This window comes from Rhea americana, unplaced genomic scaffold, assembly GCF_003343005.1.
Source record: "Rhea americana isolate MKP2758 unplaced genomic scaffold, rheAme1 scaffold_2, whole genome shotgun sequence".
Classification (NCBI taxonomy): Eukaryota; Metazoa; Chordata; class Aves; order Rheiformes; family Rheidae; genus Rhea; species Rhea americana.
Window position 1 is genome coordinate 10239081 of NW_028186149.1, and position 21849 is coordinate 10260929.

General features: G+C 35.2%; 1 protein-coding gene across 1 annotated transcript in view; it reads left to right on the forward strand.

Moving 5' to 3' along the window:
- Nucleotides 1-21849, forward strand: part of EFL1 (elongation factor like GTPase 1) — a 90261-nt gene that overhangs the window by 61421 nt on the left and 6991 nt on the right. Inside the window, exons 17-19 of the mRNA XM_085303478.1 lie at nt 2189-2336; nt 8862-9868; nt 15118-15302. Coding sequence (XP_085159604.1) covers nt 2189-2336; nt 8862-9868; nt 15118-15302 — 1340 coding nt within the window. The remainder of the gene's footprint in view (nt 1-2188; nt 2337-8861; nt 9869-15117; nt 15303-21849) is intronic.

A 21849-nucleotide genomic window follows, 5' to 3' on the forward strand; every position in this document is an offset into this window, starting at 1 on the left:
GGTATGTCTCTGGCTATATTTCAATTTGTGTTGGGTTTCCATTTGTTGTTGCAGTGTTAGTGGAATCAAAATAACTGCCTTTCTATTCAAGTATAAATGACTCGTAAAACTAAGGTTACCTGTTTTTTAGAAAGTGATAGGGCATCTTAGTAACTGTGTTTGTCCTAGGCATTTGAGTACCCAATAGTCATATACTATGCATCCTGAATTTGTTAAAGCAATTTTGAAAGTATTGGATGTGTCTGGTTCTGGTGAACGTAGTAATTTGTTGAAAATGTTAAAGGAATGTAATTCTAGAACTATTGAGTGATATGGTGGGTGTGGGTGTGTTTTTAGTATTATTCTTATATTAGTGTTTCATTTCTTGTTCCTGGTAATTTYTGTGGTTTCCACCAAATTTCACGGAAGGACAGAAGTCTTAAAGGTAGTTGTATCTGCAAAAGTTTCCTGAAAATCWTCACCTGTTTGCAGTAAGGGGAAAGCAACTGGAACTCTGTCATTGTAGGCTTACCTTGAAAGCARTCAGTTGGCCAGTTAGCTGCATATTGTTCTGGGGTGGCCCTAGCACATTCACTTGTGCGGGTGCCTGGGGCTTCTGCACCAAGTCTACTTCAAAACTGCATTTTATTATTTGGAAAAAAATGACTCTAAATATGAATTATTTCCGTATGATTTGTTTTTTGCAATGTAATTGCATGTCTTCAAATTCGTATCAAAATCTTCATGTCAAAACCTTTTTTTTTTTTTAAAAAAAAAAAAAAAAAAAAAGAAACACCAGCTCTTTGCCTCTCTCTGAGGACTTAACTGTAGAAGACAAGTTTGAATGTGTCTGTTCCAAACTGTGATGGCATACCACGTGAACTGACGCTGTGTTGTTTCCACTTTTTGTTTGTTTTCACGCCTGGTATTCTAGGTTATTTTTCTATACAACCTTACAAGTTTAGCTTAAAATATATAATATCATTTCTTTTAATAGTTTCTAAGTGAATGAGAAGTTGAATGTCGCTCATCCTTCTGAATATGAAAGTCTTTTCCTAGAAAGCCCATGAGTATTCTTTACCTCATATATGAAGTAAGAAGAAGGAAACGTAATTAAATTTTTAAATTTCCATTAATTATGAAAGGCTGCTGACATGAGGTGTTTATTTTTGCTTTACTACTTGCTACTTTACTTACTTGGCTTTGATGTAAATTTGTCACATTTAACTTAGYTGGAGAGTGGTTGTTCATCCTCCATTAAGGCTCTTTTTAGACATCTTCATCTTAGAGACAGCTGTGTTTGTTTTACTGAAAAGTTCATGCATTTCTGATTTTTCACCTTTTCAGGTTGTGACAGCTTTAGAGCTTCTCAGTGGCTTTCAGCTAGTTTGTTTAAGTCTGCCTTGTGCTTCATTTGCTCTTACACTTTTTAAGTAGTCCATATGGAATAGTTCTTCTGAATTAATAAGGTTAACRTGGTATTGTTATCTTTACACATTTTAAACAGTGGTAATTTACAAGTTGGTAAACTTGTCTATGAACAAGTACAAATAAAATAAATTACTGAAAGATAACTTTAAATATTTGTAGCAAATAAGAATGATGATACTTCTTGATAAAAAGTGAAAATAAGTGCAATGCTGAAATTTTCTCAGTATGTATTAAGAACGATCTTTGTGACAATTAGTGAAAATAAGGAGAGTTATTCTGAAATTCTTGTTCATTTTGTATTGACAGCATTCAGTTCTTTCATTGGCTAGGGATTGCTTCAGATTTCAGGCTAAAATATGAACTGTATCTGCAGTTAATTGTGTAAAGGAAACAAAGTAACAACATGAATAGCTGGCTTGGTATGCTAAACCTATTGTAAAACTRTATGAAACAGAAACATGCAATCCATTGAAATGTCTATCAGTGAATTCACCTGTTTTTATAACGTCAGTTTCATCACTGTATAAATTCTTGATTAYAAATTATGGGTACAGCTTAAGTCTCAAACCATTCCACTTTGCATTGAGTCATATGTGGAAATTTGCCTAGAGAACAAAGTCAGAATTTAGCTGAAAATTTTTGAATATACCTAAAATACATAGTTGTTTCTAGGCTGCCATAAAAATGAATGTTACTATTTCTCACTTTACATAACTATATCTTAGTTCAAATATTCCTCCTTCAATATTACTTTGTTAATAATATCTTATTTTACTAGGTGATATGCCTCAGCTGGTGAGAGGAATGAAGCTTTTAAACCAAGCTGATCCATGTGTCCAAGTTCTAATCCAGGAGACAGGAGAGCATGTGCTAGTAACAGCAGGGGAAGTTCATCTTCAGCGTTGCTTGGATGACTTGAAAGAAAGGTTAGAAGGGCAAGGAGAAAGAAATACTTTTAGTTCAGTAGCTTTCTGTTTTATTTTGTGGTCAATTGAATGTATATCTTTGATTTATATTCTGATAAAGTATAAGACTCATCCACCAGCACTTTTTGTTATTGGTCATAAATATATATTTTTGTAGTTATAAATTACTTGCAGATGGCAGAAGCCACTAGCCCCCAATTTCTATACAGCTTATACTCCTTTGGGGCACATTATCTCTATAGAAATTGAATTGCAGTAAATTCAGGATTTTACTTAAAAATGTAATGTACAATTTGTACAAAATAAAAATTGTAAGGGAAAACAGGTCTGACAACTTACCTTTGAGAAGTTAGAAAGGAGCAAGACCAAAACTATATTTGCATACTTTCTTCTGTTCATTTGCTCTTAAATAATGGTAATCTGTGTTCTTTCTTACAACCAAGGTTTTCTCCAAACGTGGCCATAAGCAGTTATTCTTCAAATAGTGAAAGAATAGTTATATGAAACTGTCCTTTTTTGTACTTTCTGTTAGCTGTTCTGTTTTCTAAGAAGTTTCTGCAATACTTTKGTTCGCATACTTTTGCTCTAACTTTCTTTCTAAAGCAAAACCCAGACCTGCTGAGGGATGCTTTAAGGTYTGTCTTATTATGCCCATATCCTGTCTTATTACGCGCATATCCGTTCCAGTTAATATCAAACACGTCTCTCTCTAATGTGAGTTAGAAGGGTTTACTTGTAAATCTGATGGCATATACATATTTTTACAGTTATTCTCTTTATACTTGGACAGTGCAACGTACCTGTACAACTTTTAAAAACAGACACACTGTGGATATACCTCACTTGCATATAACATGTCAGATAGAGTAAAACCGTTTGTTACCATCTTCAGCTACAGCTAGCATAGCATATCCTTCAGGTGTATGTATGCCTTTATTATTGGCATTGGTTAAACGCTGGAAAAAATATTTCAGAAAACAGTTGCTGTATGATGGAAAGATAGGACTACATTGAGCAGCTAGTAGCAATCTCTGTATTTATATTCATAACCTTTTCCTTTGTAAAGATAGTTTTGAGGTTTTTCGGAGACTCCATCACATTTGGCTTTTGTTTTGAGAACTAAACTGTGAAGAGTCACTATTTTGTTTCTTTTRCTTGTATATCTCAAGAAAATGTGAGTAATGTTCCAAAATAGCAAAGCACACGGACATTTTTGTTTGTGCAATAGAAAGTAGAGCAAGAAAATAGAAACAAGAAACACTTGAGAGCACAGAAAAGCAGGACTCCCACCACTGATGCACTTGGACCTGATGTATGGTTCATTGATGGTTTTTTGTTTACCTCTGGGCATCAGTACCCAAAAGGAGTAAGGGGGAGTAACTAGCTCATGCTCCTCCTAATAATCTATGAAGACATTCCACATCTTAGCAGACATTCCTCGCATGTCGGCTTGTGAGGCAAGAATTGTCCTTTCTGTTTTTCCTGAACTTTTGGGAGGCAGGGTATGGAATCCCTCTGCCACATGTTCCTCATGGATTACATGTGATGTCTGACAGCAGTAAACTTATTTCAGTTAACTATGAAATCGTGAAGAGGACAASTTATGGTCTGAAACTTTAGTTAAGTGCTCTTTGTATTCTTTAGTACAGATATTTAGCTTACGTGTGCACATAATTTGGAATAGCAAATTTTGAGTTGGGAATGGAGACAGTGTATAATAACCTTAATCTGACCCCGGAAGTTTATCTCAGAAAATACCAGGAAGGATTACTCAAAATGTGTGAGTTGTATTAGAAGTGTGTGGAAAAGATTCTAATCTTAACGTCTATCATAATCATATCAACTGGGTTTTTAAGAATTGAAATTTTTTTGGAGAAATTCAAGAAACTGAGTGGGTTCTCCTAAATTGAAAGGGTTTGGACCAAACAGAATAGTCTTTGGTATGATGTTAATCAGACTTTTCAAATGCTGATACTTGATTTTAGCTTTCCAAGTGTGTGTTCAGAGAGTTATGTTAAAGTGCTACTTGCTGCCAAAGATGCAGAAAAGTCATGGAAATAAAAGATCAGAATCTTGAAAACACATTCGTGTTTGTTTAAATATACAATATATTGTTTCTACTTAATTTCCCTGAATGATTGACTTTGATTTTTTTTTCTTCTTAATTAACTCTTTCAGAATAGAATAATAAATTCAACCATTTGGGAAGATGCAGTGTGACAAAATATTTTCAACATTTTATTCTCCTTGTCTTACAGTAGAATTCTTTAGAACTTTCTTTCCAAAAATATTAAAATACCAGATATGACGGGATTAAATTGCACTGTTATTCAGAATGAGGAATTTAAGAGAATGTAGATGATTTGTTTAGTATAATAGAAGTAGCATATGGAAAACTGCAAAAGTCTAGATTTCCAGGTTTTAAGTTGCATGAAAATGAAGTTCACAATTATATTTGCTTCCTTTTCAACTTGTTTTTCATACAAGCAAAAATTTATTAAAATTTAGGAGAGCTTGGTTGGTTGTCTTGCTGTTGTTTAATGAGCTTGCATAGACTTCATGTGCAATTAAGAAAGATGTACAACACTGACCTTTGAACTTCTGTCAGGTAAATGTAATACATAATTCCTTATTTTCTACCATCACTCACAACATTTGTTTCAATGTTTCAATTGACTTGAAAGCATCACTTTCTGTCATGAAGCTATTATAACAGCGGTTCTCAAACCAAAGTCTAAAATCTGTTTTGTTAATGTTAGGTACCAGAATAAAACAGAGCTTCACTTGCATTTCCTGTGTAATAACCCTTCTGGCAGCTTTTATTCATTTTCAGATGCACGGCAAATACAAACACAATCCTAGGGTTTTTTTTGTTTTGTCTTGTTTTTTCCTTCAAGTGCACTTTTCTTGGAGTTCAGACTAATAGCTTTTAAAATAACCTGTTTGAGAGCAATTTTTGGTTGCAATAAACTGTACCTCATGTGAAGACTTAGTGCAAACTTTAATAGAAAGGCTTTATAGATASCAACATTACAGATCACAGAGTAACAGAGAATATATTAAGTATAAACTACTCCAACTTGTGAAATATTTTGAATAAGTTGCTCTAGGGCTCCTAAGTCCACACAGTTCACACTGCAAAAGACAATGCAGTTGGTTATTTCTCAAGGCTCAAGTAATTTAGATCAAAACTGATCGTTTACTTTGAGCTATGATTGCTTGGATGACAATAGCTGTGATTTCAGGTGGCACGAGTTGTGGTTGTTTTAGTGCAGGTAGATAATCAGTTACTCATTTTCAGCAGTAGGTATAATACTAATTATTATGGTGGTTATTCTAAGACTGATTACAGGGAAGTATTTCAGTTTGGGAAGGAAATATTGCTGAAGGGTAASAGTTCCTCAGCACTTTCTATTAGCCTCACAAAATTCCATGCAAGTCATGTAAGTAGTTCTTGAAGTCATGGGCAATCTAACATGACTTTCAATAATTTTGGCTTTGCGTATAGACTATGTAAACACTCTATTAACATGAAACTTGTATTGCTCCTCCTTTGCCAGGATCTGTGATTTATCCTTCTACAAAAATTATCTTTCTATTTATATAATAAAATAGTTCTACATAAACATTCAGGAGCAGAAATATTGTATAAATAAAGGTAAATAACATCTGGACCTTAGAAATAGGCCTAGATGTTTTAAAACTAAGCATAACTTAGCTGGCAATGTGAAACATTATACTTTTGTACCATAATAATATACAACCAACGATTCTCTACTGGTCTGGTGTTAATTGTTTTCCATATAGCTTGCTATACCATGGGTTATAATTGCAGCAGTGAGGTGGATGATGATCAGTAGGATATAATTTTAACTTCTACATTATATAGCTAGAAAAAGTTGTTACAAATCTGTGAAAACACAGCATTACCCTTTTACCAGTGGTATGAACATTTYCTTTCCAACCAAGGTGTTCCCTAGGAGATTTTGCTCTAAGTCTCTAGTTTTTCCCCTTCAGATAAGGTAAAAAATACAAGCTATATTCCAGATCTGACAGGAAGCTTTCATCATTCCCATATCTTTAGATGAGTTAAGTCCTGAATGTAGATGAACACGATGGTGATTGTGTGTGCTTAATAAACACACATTTCACCATTCTAAAAAATGGGGTTTGCCCTCATGCTATTGGCAATTTCCAGCTTTTGTGATTACACCAAATAGCTAAAATACAATACTTAGAGCAGGTGATCTTTTATGAATTAATCATGAGATGTTTCTTAAAGCTCTAGAGCTCATAAGTCTTGAATTTCCTAACTGGGCAGTAAAATAGCACATTGATATACTCAGATGAGAATCTTTTACTCTTGCAGCATTTTAATGACTAGTAATTAGTTTTCCTTTTCTTATAACATATCCTTTAACATGTAAAGAACGTATAACATTTTCCTGCAGAGTACTTGCATCAAGAAAATTAATAAATGCAAACTGAAAATGCCATCTGATAAAAAATGTTGCTTAACAGCATTGCTGTTAAAAACATACCAGTTACCTTAATCACAYTTTACCACTATTACAAATATCTTACAGGAATACTATGATATTGTTGAATAWTCTGTTATTCTATCTTATTGTAGCTTGCTGTACTTGCTTTGTTCTATATATTTTTATTTCTAAAGTATTTTTTCTTCATTGTATAGAGTATTTCTCATCAATTTAGTTTAAAGGGGGAAAGAAAAGGCCTTTCAGATTGTATCTTTAAACTCTTGACCCAAGAGTTTAGAGGTGCTAGTACTCTTGGCAAAGCAGAACGTGAATAGTTTAACAGGCTGAACTGTGTCTCACACTCCATTTTACTTTGCCTTTGAAGTGTCACAGAGAGCACAAAGATTGAAATTACCTTTTTTACTTTGTCCAAAATAAAGGTTCATCCTCAGAATTAAGGATTTGTTTGGTTGTTTTTTTTTCCATTATGAAATGCTATTATCTTTTGGAATCTTGTTATGTAAACTCTTCTAACAAATTGAAAAATGCTTAATGACTCGAGGTAGTAGGGTTTTTTAGTGTAGAATTGCTGATTCATTTTTTTTCCTATAGTGAGTGCTCAATTTATTTTAATTTCTCTCATAATTTCTTGTGTTTATGTTTTAGCCTTGTGTGAAGTTGTACTTACCAAAGTAAATTAAAAAAACAAAAACAAAAAACTTAATTTTCATTAAAACTGCTGTATAACTTAAAGCCACTTGAGATATGTTAGGGAAAGGGATTGAATTTTGTCTTAAAGCAGAGAAAAACATGCTACTAATGACATGTCTGTGCAAGTAACTAGTCAAAAACACYTATTTGTGTTTAACTACTCGTATGTGATGGCATGTGTGGCTAGTTCTGTCAATCTGAATGTGTCCCTATATGGCATTTGTTAGGAGTAACTATTCTGCTTAAAAGTCATGCCCTTCCTCAATCCAACTTTTTTAATGTAGACAGTCATTGACTTCTGCCTTCAGAGGAATGCTTTGTATATTTACATTTTTAACAAGATCACAATTGTGACTGATACTCTAGGTTTGCAAGGAAAATAGTGGCTAAGGCTTTCCCTAGCTAATCACAAAATAAATTCACCAGGGATTTTTCCTTCATTAGTCTTTCTTCTGCTTCTGTGCTGCAGTGCTAGTTTCATGCACATGCACAGCACAAGATTGTACCTCTTCAGTGGTCTGATTTGAATTTGATGTGCCAGAAGTAGGGAGGAAAGGGATGTGTAAGCTTTCTGTAATAGCTGTAGAGAGAGTATTTCTCTGTTTGAACCCCAAATGTTTTTAAACCATGGCTCCATACTTGGAGAAACCTCTTCAGTTTACCCTGTGCTTCATTTTTGCAGAGCATCTCACTGTAAGCACAGCKGTATTAGTTAAGATCAGCTAGTTCAGATTTTGCTCACTGTCTTGTCTCCATTAGTGTGGCCTAAAGCAGATGTCTGAGGAAGAGTGAAAACAAAGTAAGCAYAGGTAAAAGCTCTGCTACTGTTTTTCCAAGCCTTGATCATTTTCAGTCCAGGGAATTTTTGGAGCCTGTTGTGGTTTGCTTATCAGTTATTTGCTATCAACCTTCCCCATGCTCCTCATCATTTTATAGATTGCTGTCATATCCTTGAAGCAGCTGAAGACTACTTGTATTGTATCTTTGATCATCCTTATTCTCGATCTTTTGAGTTCTGTTGTACCTTATTGAGAGGAGAGAACAAGAACAGCATATAATATTCAAGGTATGGGTGAACCAGTGATTTATACAGTAGTAATGATATTTCTTTTTTTTTCCCTCCCTTCTCCTTCTGTTTCTTTCCAAATCTTTTCGAAGATGTAAGAAGTCATGCCTGTTTTTTGAAGTACCTTACATTTTTAAGAACTTGTGAGTTTGAAATGCATAATCTAGTAGTCTGCGTTGCAGTCAAATTTAATTCGTGAATGTTTGTTCCATGTTGAGGCCTCCACTACCCCCAGTTTTAAACTAATTCTAAAACTTTATTTTGTAGGTTTGCAAAGATAGAGATTAGTGTATCAGCACCTATTATTCCATTCCGAGAGACAATAACAAGACCTCCCAAAGTTGATATGGTGAATGAAGAAATAGGAAAACAACAGAAAGTTGCAGTCATACATCAAACAAAAGAGGATCAAAATAAAATTCCTGAAGGAGTTGAGGTTGATTCAGATGGGCTCGTTACAATATCTACTCCAAATAAACATGCTACTCTTAGTATAAGAGCAATGCCACTTCCTGAGGAGGTTACTCGACTTCTKGAAGATAACAGTGATTTAATTCGAACTATGGAACAACTCAATACATCTCTGAATGAAGATAAAAAAACCCATGAGATAAATCAGAAGACTATGGATAGGATCAGAGAATTTAAACAAAAGTTAGAGCAAAGTCTTCAGGGAAGAAAGTGGAGAAATGCTGTTGATCAGATCTGGTCATTTGGACCACGGAAGTGTGGACCTAATATTTTATTACACAAATTTGAAGGTTATAAAAAGTCTGTGTGGCAGTGCCTTGAGAATACTGTGAAAGAAGTAAGTAAATACAGAGATTTTGACAACAGCATAGTAAGTGGATTTCAGCTGGCTACGCTTTCTGGTCCGATGTGTGAAGAACCTCTGATGGGTGTTTGTTTTACAGTGGAAAAATGGGAAATGAGTAAAGTTGGAGAGGTACTGTCAGCGAGTAGTCAGGATTCAGGACAATGTGATGCCCTAGAACAAGAACAAAGTGAAGATACTGCTTCTCTAAGAAGTACTTRTATGGCTGAAGTTTGCAGTGAAGATAAACACCAAGATGGCAATCAAAGTGTTCCAAGATCACCTGAAAAAACTACTAAGCACAAGGCAGAAGTTTTACTTGCAGACTGTTATGGTCCCTTCTCTGGACAACTGATTGCCACCATGAAAGAAGCTTGTCGTTATGCTTTGCAGGCAAAACCGCAGAGGCTTATGGCAGCAATGTACACGTGTGAAATTATGGCAACTGCAGAAGTTTTAGGTAAGACAGACAAATAAGCATATKTCAAGAGTTTACTTTCCAAGTTAAGATACTAGGTTTTATAAATTAGACTGGATCAAAAAGTATAACTTGATAAAAACTTCGCRGAAGTATTTTATTGTTCTCCAGCAAGTGTATACCAGGACTCTGAGGCTGTAGTATCCATATTATTCAGAATGCTAATTTAGCATTCTTCTTGCTCATCTGAAATACAAGTATGAGTAAGAATATAAAACCCTTTTGGAAGTGCAAGATGCAAGATGTTACTTTCCAATGAGATTTATGTATTAGCAACTTCAGTAATATATCAATATTATGCTTCATAATTTAAATAATAATTCCAGGAAAAAATTATGAGGATTTTCTTCTTCTTTTTTTTCCTCCTAAGTAGAGTCTTGGCTAATATATCCCACTACAAGATGTTTTAAGTTAATATAATCAATGTAGAAATAAAATTAAGAAAAGAAAGAACATTAAATTATTGTTACCATCCGGTTGTTAGGTTTTTCTGTTAGTCTCTATATCTTCCTGGTATGCAAGATTTTTGCACATTGCAAACCCAGTACATACCAAATTTGTGTTGCTAATATTACCTTACCACTTACACCTACTTAAACTTGTTTTTATGACCTACTTAAAACACCACTTAACTCACCCTAATATTTGTTCTTGGAGTTTTCCATGAATCTGGTCCAATACACTGAGGCTTTATTTAAAACTAACATTCCATTGTGTTTAAGCCATCACCAAATTTACTTTGACARCCCTACTTATGACAGAAATTATAGCATATCCCACATGCAGTAATGAAAGATTTGGTTATTTTTGTCAAAACATATGCTGTCATGAACACAAGTGTACTGATATAGGGGGAAAATGGTTTGGAGAGCAAAATTCATGCCTTAAAAGAGTGAACAAAAAAGAATGCTTTAGATTGAGCAATTGCTTTGTACGGGTGCATGACTCTRTTCTGTTCTGGAGATATTCTCTAGTAGGCCTGTTAAGGAGGCCTGCAGTAAGTTTATTAGCATATATTACCTCAAGTTACAACTTGCTAAGGCATAGTTCTGCCTTTTTTACAACTTTGTTGTTTAATCTCTAAGAATGATCACCAGAATAAAGCCTTATAGTGTTACATGCTGGTCTTCCAGCAGCACATTACCACAGCACCACAGAATCTCTATGTAAGAATTTAAGCAAGCATGTTAACAATACTTTCTAATATATATGTATAAATATGTTTTTTTAACTAGTATGAGTTAAGATTCAAACATTTAAGAAAATCCATTTTAATGAATGTGAGCTGTGTGATAATAATCATGGACATRTGCTTAGCTTATTACAAATTCATTTATTGTTTATTATAGAAGTTTAAGCTAAAAATTTGGCTCCTCACTGGGGAAAGTAAAGTGCGTGCATGCTCTCCGATAAGATGCATCAGTTGACAAGTGATAAACCACTGGTTTCTATAATTTGAATTGTTTCAGTTGGCCTTCCATATGTTGAGGCCCAACTTGAGTTCCAGATATCATAACATTATCTGCTTGTTCCTAATATATTATAGAAAGCTTGTTAGTATATAGTAGCTGTCTCAGTTTATGAAGTTTTTCTATCAGGCTTTTCTGACAGTGAAAAAAAAAAAAAGCTGAACTGGGGCTGAGGAGAAGGGCAAGGAGAGAAGGATGTAGAATTGTGTTAAAGCTTCTATGTGTCCAGTGAAGTGCACCCTGGTATAGAGTAATTACACTGGGATCCCATATACACCTGATACTTTCCAGGAGGTTATGCTTTGCAGAGCATCTCATTCCTGCAGTTTCCCCCCTGGAAAACTCCATAAAGCAGGAGTGTTCAGAAATGGAAGTTCTTTCTTTGTATAAACTGCCTGAAATCCTTTGAACCAGTATCACGTGTTTAATGATTACTTAGCCTTTGTTTGTTGATATTTCTGCATTTTGAGCTCTTCTCCTTACCATCTCCCTTTTCTCTTCTGGAGGCTTGTAGCAAGACTATCTTTGACTTTGATGTGAGTGAAACTTAGTTGGGAAGGGATTTTACCAGACAAATTTATGGCTTTTGTTTTTGGATTTTTGTGTTGTTTTATATATAAATTTCTTTAGAATTTCAGCTCATAGTATTTTAGGTAAAAGTCGCATCACTTTATAGTATTATTTGTAGCTCTGTTGTATAAGTAAAAACATGCAACTTCCAAAAGAGAAGAACAAGCCCTCCTTCCCTATTTGTTAATTTTTGGGGTAATGTTATATTAATATTAGGCTCTTGCAAACAGTGCTGCTGCTGTCCTTTCGCAATATTCCTCTCCCGTGTGAAGCTGGATCCTTGTAGCGTGCAGAGAATGTTTAGTATTTTCATTTTGGAAAAAGTGGTAAAAAGGACTTGCATTCATTTCGTCTCCTTAAAATATTTGTCTTTAAAATGAGTCCGTTATACATAYGGTTATTCTGTATCCTGCAACACCATAGAGATGTTTTCAAAATCCTATCATTGTTTCAAAATACTTTAACTGTTTTGAAAGGAAGGGCCTTCTGGCATCAGTGTGTGGGCAGAACGGGAATTTCTTCAGTGTGCTGCAGCCTGCCCTTAGTGGTGAAAGACTTTGTATGGTCTTTTTGTGATAGCAGTAACTGAGACAGTACTCCAGACTGCTTGGATGAAATGGAAACTGTTTAGTAAGCTGAATAAATTGTTTTCTGTTTATGTTTAGAAGAACATTGTCTTCAATGAATTACGGCCAGAAAATACGTGCATCTCAAATGCTTTGTGATTAATATTACTGCTAGTATCTCACACATGTGCAAAGTTTCATGAGTYCTACTTAACACAATTAGAAAATAATTTGATTTACAACATTAATAACCTATGAAATGATTTTGGACTTGCTTTAACAAGTAACTTTAATATATATTGCATTGTACTATTAATAAGTACAGTGGCCTTGACATGATGCCCTTGTGCAGTGTTTATGCTTAAGCTTGCATTTTAAAGCAGTAAATGCATGAAAAATAAACCAGTAATTGTACGCTGTACAGAGATGTGACCCTTTTATATTTGAGAATTTCCTGGRCTCACTGAAGTCTCTTTAGACTTGAAATTGTTTTGTTTATGCTAACAAAACTTACGCATACACGGCGAAGTAATCTTCAAAATACCTTTTTCTTTGTGTGATTTTAAATTTAGACTCCAAGTATTTCCTCCAGTTTCTTACAAGCAGTAAGATAACTGCTAAGTGCATGGTAAGGTAAAGTTCAGTCAGAGGGCCAGTGAGAAGGCCCCAGTAAGGACTTGAGCAGATAAAGTTATTTGTGATGGTGGAAAGACCTGTTCAATCCATATTTTATTAGAGAACTATAAACTTGGAGAAGATGAGGACTGAACTGGGGCTTCGTTACCAGCCTGTGGCGGGGAGATGCAGCTGTACGGCCTGRGTGCTCGTGCTGCCTTTCCTGACCAAAGGCCCCGATTCTGTCTTTGAAATAAACCCATTCCAACATTTCCTCTGCTATCCCCCCAAAGGTTTACAGTGTAGATGCAAATCAATATGTATGGCTATAGTGGTTAATGAATATCTTTTTCTGTCAAGACAGAATTGATGACAAGTATTACAAAGTAATGGTATATCTCTATTTATTTCCAGTAAAAGTCAGTTTTGTCCAACTGCTTAAAAGCTACCAGTATATAGCCATGTTTTTTCAGTCCAATATAATTTAAAATATTTGAACCTCTTGGATACTTGTTCTTCACTGTAAGGTACCTTTAAAATTTATTTGTACATCTAATCTTATTAATTCTTCACCTTTTTTTTAAAGTGAAGACGTTTCTAAAATATTTTTTCAACATGTAACTTTTCTTATGTTTGTATCAGCTCGATCAGTACAAATGTATTTGTTGGTTTTTGTCTGTAGACTACTTCATTATAACATAAATATGCAAAGATATTTTAAAAACAAATTTAACATAATGCCTACTGTGAAGGTGAGGTACTTTCACAGCTACTCTAATGACATCTGTGGTGCACTTCAATGGATGGGTATATTATGGTATGGTATCCTGGATGCATTAGGAAGACTGTTGCCAGCAGGTCGAGGGAGGTGATCCTGCCCCTCTACTCAGCCTTGAGGAGGCCTCATCTGGAGAACTGTGTCCAGTTCTGGGCTCCCCAGTCCAAGAGAGACATGGAGCTGCTGGAGGGAGTCCAGCRTAGGGCTACAAGGATGATCAGAAGGTTGGAGCATCTGCCCTGTGAGGAACGGCTGCGAGAGCTGGGCCTCTTCAGCCTGGGGAAAAGAAGACTGAGGGGGGGGATCTTATCAATGTGTGCAAGTACCTGAAGGGAGAGTGTCAAGGGGGGGGGACAAACTCTTTTTGGTTGTCCCATGCGACAGGACAAGAGGGAATGGGCAGAAATTGAAGCACAGGAAGTTCCCCCTGAAAGTGAGGGGGAATTTCTTCCCTGTGAGAGTGACGGAGCCCTGGCACAGGTTGCCCAGAGAGGTTGTGSAGTCTCCTTCTCTGGAGATCTTCAAGACCCGCCTGGATGCAGCCCTGTCTACCATGCTGTAGGTGACCCTGCTGAGCAGGGAGGTTGGACTAGGTGATCTCCAGAGGTCCCTTCCAACCTTACTGATTCTATGATTAATTTGAGAAAGGAAAACAAAAATGATGTACTAAAAACATGAGACTGAATTAATTAAAAGACTAATCAAACACATTAATATATGTGCAGTATTTCAGATAAACAAGTCTTCTGTGATGAGAACAGCACTGCAGTACTTAGGACAACTACCATATAGAGATGCTTAGATCTGTATAAACTGTTAAAGATACTTAAGATACAAGTTCTGATACACAGTAATATTTCTCAGTAATGTTCTTAACTGACTATATGTCTTAAGTATTTGGTTGTATGAAGTAAAGCAAGTTAGACACATAAGGCAAAGTGCCTTAAAAATAGCTGTATGATAGTGTAAAATACACATAGTGCAAGCATTATCTAAATCCACAGCATAGTAATCGCTTATTATATATGTTAGTGCTGTGGTTCTGCACATTTTACTGGCTTGTATATTGCTTGTATGACTTTAATTAGTCCACTTCTACTTTTTCAGGGAAGAATTTGAGCCAAAGAAAATTAAACTTAATTCTGAAGCTTCCTAAATAAATATTTGTGCCTTTCTTTTTAGGAAGCAGAATGTAAATACTTCTGTAAGCTAATCAGAATTGTGTCTTTGCAGGTCGTGTGTATGCCGTCTTGTCCAAAAGAGAAGGCAGAGTGTTACAAGAGGAGATGAAAGAGGGGACGGATGTGTTTATTATTAAGGCAGTCCTGCCAGTAGCAGAAAGCTTTGGTTTTGCTGATGAAATCAGGAAGAGAACTAGCGGCCTGGCCAGTCCGCAGCTGGTGTTCAGCCACTGGGAGGTAAAAATATCTATTCAATCCATCTGTTTTGGTGATCTATTTCCTGTAGATGTGGCAGACTGGAATAATAAGGGGAAGAGGTTAAATATTGGTCAAGATATTTGATAATTCCTTTTTGAAATGAAGAGGAAAAAGTATCCTTATATTAGGCTGCCCCTCCCCCTTTTTTTTATTTGCTTTTATGAATGTGCAGTTCAGGAAAACATTATTTGTRTTTTGTTTGGATGTGTTTTTGTTGTTGTTGTTCTGTTTTTCCCTAGTATAAAGTAAGTGTTTCAGAAATGAGATTAATTCTTAAAATAATGTGTTTTTATGACTTTTTTAATAGGTTTACTGGTAAACTTGTTGGAAGGGGGGGGCAGGGGCAAAAACATTAACAGGAARTGTAACAACAAATCTCTTCCTCTATATGTATGGAAGTTAACCTTTCAGTGATTAGCAGACATGTAGGTAGATATTGTTTTGTACTTGCATATTCCTAGACAACATACACATCTGTATTTAAAAGGAGTTTAGCTTTCTAAGCTAGATCTGGTGATAGTAAGTGGAGGTGTTTTCAGAATCGTTCCCTTTGGATATCTTTGTCACTTAAAGCAGTAAGAGAGGTGAAAGTGGAGATGTAAAGGACATGCAGATGGGGACCTGATAAGAGGCRTCATCTGCTGAGAGCTGCGCTTTGGTTCCTGTAATGTGGATAGTAGTTTTTGAAGGCAGAAAACGAAAACCTTTAAATCAATGTTCCTTGTTCAAGAGAAACAAAACTGTATTGTAGGACTCCTCAGAAGACTCTATCAAAGGAGCTTAAAATGGATTCAAGGGTAAGAGTCATTGACTATAAGCTTTTCAACTTTTTTTTTTTGAATGTTTGAAGTCTAGATTTTTTTTAGACCTTTTTTCTTCTTAATTTGATTAATTTGAACTTTGGTAAATGAATGACAAAGTCTTATCATTTCATCTTCTGATTTATTTTGTGACCTCAAACGTCAAGTCCCTGAGTGCAAAAAACTACAGATGTTTCATGCTAATTGTATTCTATGTGTTTGCCAGCTATGTTCCGTTTACCACTATTTCTCTCTGAAGTGTATGCTGTTTTTTCATGTGGTGTGGATTCTACCTCATTTTCTGTAGCTAGTTTGCCCTAATAATAGGTGATATTTGTTAGCTACTTTCCAGCAATGTTTCTCTGCTAGTTATTGCTGTAACTGCCTCAGGAATTTTATGGGAATGCTAATGGAAAAGGAGGAGGATTCTGGCAAACAGCTTTTGAGTTATATGCTATCAAAAGAGTTGGAGATCCTTGAAATAGTACAGTTAGGAAAGTACATTCTGTTGTCCTTTGTGGTGGTACTTTACTAGCATTACTAAGTGCGATGGACTAGGGACTTGTCCCTCCTCCCTGAATATTAATGACTCATTTCATCCTTGTATGGCACTTATAGTTGAAGTCAGGTCATGCAATGAATTGTGGAGACGATAAAAGTGTAAAAAGTTTGGTAAGTCTGACTTGACAGAGAACCAGGAAAGGGGAGAATGGTGTCAGACTAAAAGAATTAAAAATAAATGAAATTAAAAATATAAATTGAATGGAAAAGACAAAAAACCTACCAAACCTGCAGTGTGTACGTGGGGGGAAAAAAAAAAAGTCCAAGAACCACTTTTTGGAGTTTAGGGATTTAGGTGTAAGTCAGTAACAGATCAAGTACTTTAAACCAAAGAGTATTGGCAATATTACATAAGTGCATCCAATATTGAAAAAAAATACTTTATCTGAAGTGCAGCTGGCGAGGTTTTGTGGCTTAACTGGTCTTTTATCTGAACTGCCTCTGCTCTCAGTGCCCTAAAGAAATATCAATCAGAAGAACGTTAATTCCAGCTAAATGTTTTTCTGTACCAATTTCCTTAGGATTTGCAACTACTATGCTCCAATATTAAACAGAAACGTAAACTGATGGCCTCCATGACCTTCCCTTCTGCTTCCAAATCTAAGCATATATGGTCACTKTGCCACTTTTATCAATTTCACGTGGAGAAATGTTTGTATGTAATTAGATATGTATGCATAGTTCTTCTAACCTGAGCTGCGATTTCTGGCATTGCATGCATTTCTGCTTGCTTCAGCGCACTAGCTGAAGTTCMAAATGTGAGCTGGCTTGTTCTAGGCAAGCATTGTTTGTTAGCAAGTGAGATTAGACTTACTACTTTTTATGTGATTTTTCTGAACTTGATAATGTGATAATTTATTTTGCAAGACAGAAGAGATATGATGATAATTTGTCTTTTCTTTTTTTCATAACTAMATTACATACCTGTTCATGAGTACTGAAAGCCTGCAGTATTCAGTCGGTTTAAGTTATGTTTTACTTAAGAAGTTAGCTTGAATAGCTTTTATATATATACATATGTAAATAAAATATTTATCCTGTATGATTCTTATCTGACTCTACTTCCAGTGGTTTGTAGTAATAAATTATGGGTGAAGTATACTTCTTATGGTAAATTATGGGTGAAGTATACTTCTTAATTTGGTTTTATTTTTTTCATTTAAAAGGTCTATTAGAGAACTGAACATCTCCAACTCATTTATGATGGAAAATCAAGTCTGGAATCAGACTTGAGATTGCTGTGAGAGTATGGGAAAAATGATTTGAATAGAACTTCTCCCTGTAACATTAATTTTTTTTTAAGCTGTTCCCAAGTCCAGAATCGGAATCCTTTAATCAGTAATGTGGAAAAGGCAGCAAGAGCTGTATTTGTGGGCCACAGAGAGATATTTGAATAACTGGCAACTTTTTCTAAAATTGACACTCAGGAGAGATTTTAATTATAGCTAGTGTGTTTAAAATGTGGTGATGGGGGAAAAGCAATTGTGTAAGCCAGTCACCTTTTCACCTCTCAAATCCCTCAGCGAGGAGGATTGTGGGTTTTTTTGTCATACTGAAAGTCATGTTCACATATTTTTCTGTCAAAAAAAAAGGGGGGGCCTTTTACTAAGCTACTAGCAGTGTTGATTCTGCAGCGATGGCAGAAGGAGTACATTTTACTCTCATGTCATCAGCACAATTGCTAAATAAGTACCATTTGCAGAATCTCTACTGGTGGTGTGACAGAGGAGCCAGAAAAATAACTATTTGTGTCTGAAATCACATGAGAAATTTGTAGAGCTTTTCTTGCTCTTGCTCTCTCTCTTGCTCTTTCTTTCTTGCTTCTGCTTAAAACAAAAACCTGCCAGATTTCATCAAGTTTTAGCTCTAAAATTATTACGTTACTGATGAATTATCTTAGTATTTGGTGTATTTATAGTATTTGTATTATCATTATACATGATAAATACTGGCATTTATATGAATCCCAATTATTTAGTGTATCATTGCATAGCATAATATGATGTGAACTCAGTGTAATCTCATGCTGTTTTTTCCTTGGTACTAAAGACTGAAAAGAAATGTGGTAGCTACTTGGTTTTCTTTTGCATTTCTTGTGTTACTGAGTGTAAGGTTACTGCCTTATTAACTACAGACTATTCAAGCCCTTCCATGAAATTCTGAATTAAATCTGTGTTTGTGGTGTTTTGTCAGTGTTGATAAGGTTGACTAATAAGCTTGACTTACTAGCTGGGTACCTGAGACAGGAATTTCTTTACACAGATTTTTTTTTTCCTAGCGTGGTGTTATCATCAATTTACAGATGGTGAAATAGACACTTTTTTTCAATTTAATTTCTTTTCAGTTAGTTAAATTTCATTGAAATTGTGTGCCTAAAGTATGTTTGAAGGTATTAGTTTGGAATTAAATCAATTTTACATTCTTGTATTTAATTAATATGATTTATAGACTATGCATACAGGAAGGTCAGTGATAGAGACTACATTTAAATGGAGTCATTTTGGTCTCGGAGGAAATTAAACACCRTTTTTCTTATCCAATTAATGAATGTATTTTGTGTAGTTTAGATTACTCAAATCCCAGGAGATGGAGCAATATATGTACTGAGGTCTGTCCTGTCAGTTACTACATTTTATTCATTTTTTTTCCCTGTCATTTCTTTATATTTAAACAATTCATGGTTAAACAATTTCATCTTGCCTGTAGTGGATGACACCAAATAACAATTAACAGGATCTTTCAGTTTGGTCCCAGATTAAGACAAATTATTTTTCTTTATGACACACATACCACTTGCTTAGGGTTATTTGGTTTACTCTGCCATGCTTTCTTAGATTTCAGTCTAAACTTTCTTCTGAATTCTCAAGTTCAAAATACATAATTTGGGGATGATTAGGACCTCATTTTTTAATCCTTAAATTAATAATGTGTATTCATTCAATGTATTTTTTTAGCCTGAGCTGGTTTCTTTTGTTGTATGTTAATTCTTTGCAGTTATTTGTTGTACTCAGTCATGCTATTTTATCTTAATCATAAGCTCCTTTGAGCGAGAAGATATTTGTGATTGCACAATGCTTAAAATACTGGAACTCTAATCCCATTTAGGAGATCTGTGTTATAGTAAAAGTGATGCACGTGGCTCTGCTCAGATACTGACTGAATTCTCAGCAACTGCAGAAATTATCTGAGACATCTACTGGTTAAAAGCTGTCAAATTTATTGCATTCCTGTTAATGCACATCTCTTACCTTGGGTTATGATTGCATATTAGACACACTTTTATTCTTTGGGAGGAAGGGATGGAGGGATAAACCATAAGCACATATCTTTACTTGAATCATTTTTTAGTATTTCTTTCAAAATGGAATAGTCTGTGGAGTGTACTGTAAGGCTCTAGAGAAAGGTAAAAGAGGAAGGATCGCATGTAATACGCAGAAAGAATATGATGCCTTCAGAATCACTGGAAGTTTTATATTCTCTATTTTTAAATCATTCACTCCTGATTCTAAGCCCTGTTATGCTCAAATAGAAGTTGAGGGCTGAACGTAGAACTTACTGGATGAGATTTAGGCCTCCATTAAACAGGAAGCAGGCAAAAGTAATGAAGTCTCTGAGATTCTGTGAATCTATACTGGAGTGAACTGTAACTTTGCATGCATCATTGTGCCAGTGACAGTTTTGGCATGTAAATGAATTCTAGGAGAACCTGGAACCTTTCAACTGTGAAAGGCTCTTTATATTAACCAGAACATATGGAGCTAATTAAAATAGCAAATAAAAGTGACAGTGATATGGCTTTCATTTTCCTTCTCGATGCGTGTTTCTTAAATAATAGGAAAAAATGCAGTCGTAAAGCTACAGGCTTCCTTTTTTCTTTGTAATTCCCTAATCCCTGTTTGTAGCTACTGACTGAATACAGGGCTAAAGCTGATCTATCACAGACTGAGACACAAACAAGGGTGATGCTTTTGAGCCAAAATATACTTTCTTCATAATACATAGAACTGGAAAAGGTACTATGCAAATGTTCATTATTACAGTGTTTATTGGAAGAGGAGATATGTCTGTCTTCGTGTGTTTTAAGGCCTAGATATCCTCTTCATATGTACTGGATGGAATTTCTGAAAGCTTCTGAAATGCTTTTGGAGGCTTGCTTTATTTTCTAGGGAATCTACACCCCGATATAATTCTGTAAGTTAAACGTCAAAACTTGAGCAATAAGAATTATCGCTTATCCCATTTAAACCTGCTGTATCTGAAAGAAAATTAAATGTTGCATCTCTGATACTTTTTTAGATTTTTGAGGCTTTTGCAAGATGACTGTGGAAATGAAATAAACGAACTCTGCCACTGGCTTTATAGCTTCTCTTTTTTTAATAGTATTTTTTTTAAAAACATGTAATTCACAGTCAAGAGCTTTTGAGGGAAAATACTTCTAAGAAGTAGAGAGAAATGAAATTGGAGGGTTTTTTTCCAAGTTAGTCACTAAAGTCAGCAGTCTATTTGTACACTTTCTTTTAGATGCCTATATGAATGTATATACTAATGATCTTGAGAAGTACATATATTGTRTTTAATGCTGTGATACATAAGTTGATGTATAGTGATGCAAAGTGGCAGTATTTTCTAAAGCCAAGACTTGACTACAAGGTATGGCTTTTTCTCAAACAGTTGGTAAAAATGGAGAGTGGTAATTAGGTCTTTTTATTCAGGATGTGGTATAGAGATTAACTATAACATGGGCGGGCTGGTACACAAAGTATTTGATGCAGTGTGAAAATTCCTGTTTCAGTAGAATAGTTATGGCTTGTCTTTTTTTTCAAAACAGTTATGTATAGCTTCTGTAAAATTCTTTAGTATATTGTGTATTTTCCTTCTCCCATGGTATTAGTCAACTTTTGTTACAGTTCCTGTTTTCAGAATGGTGTTAGCTAATGCATATAATTAATGAGCTCCTAAAATTGCTGTGGCCTATACATCAACTATTATCCTTCTCCAAAAAGAGAAATAATTCTGGCAAGAGTTGATTATGGAAACAGTGACTGTAATCAGACTGACGTTCCACACAGTTGTGGCGTGATTTGCCAGTGGGTGACCGCGGGGCCCCGGGGAGGCCGGGCTTCCGTTGCTGCTCCTCCTCCTGCGTAAGCTCCTGGGAGTTCTTC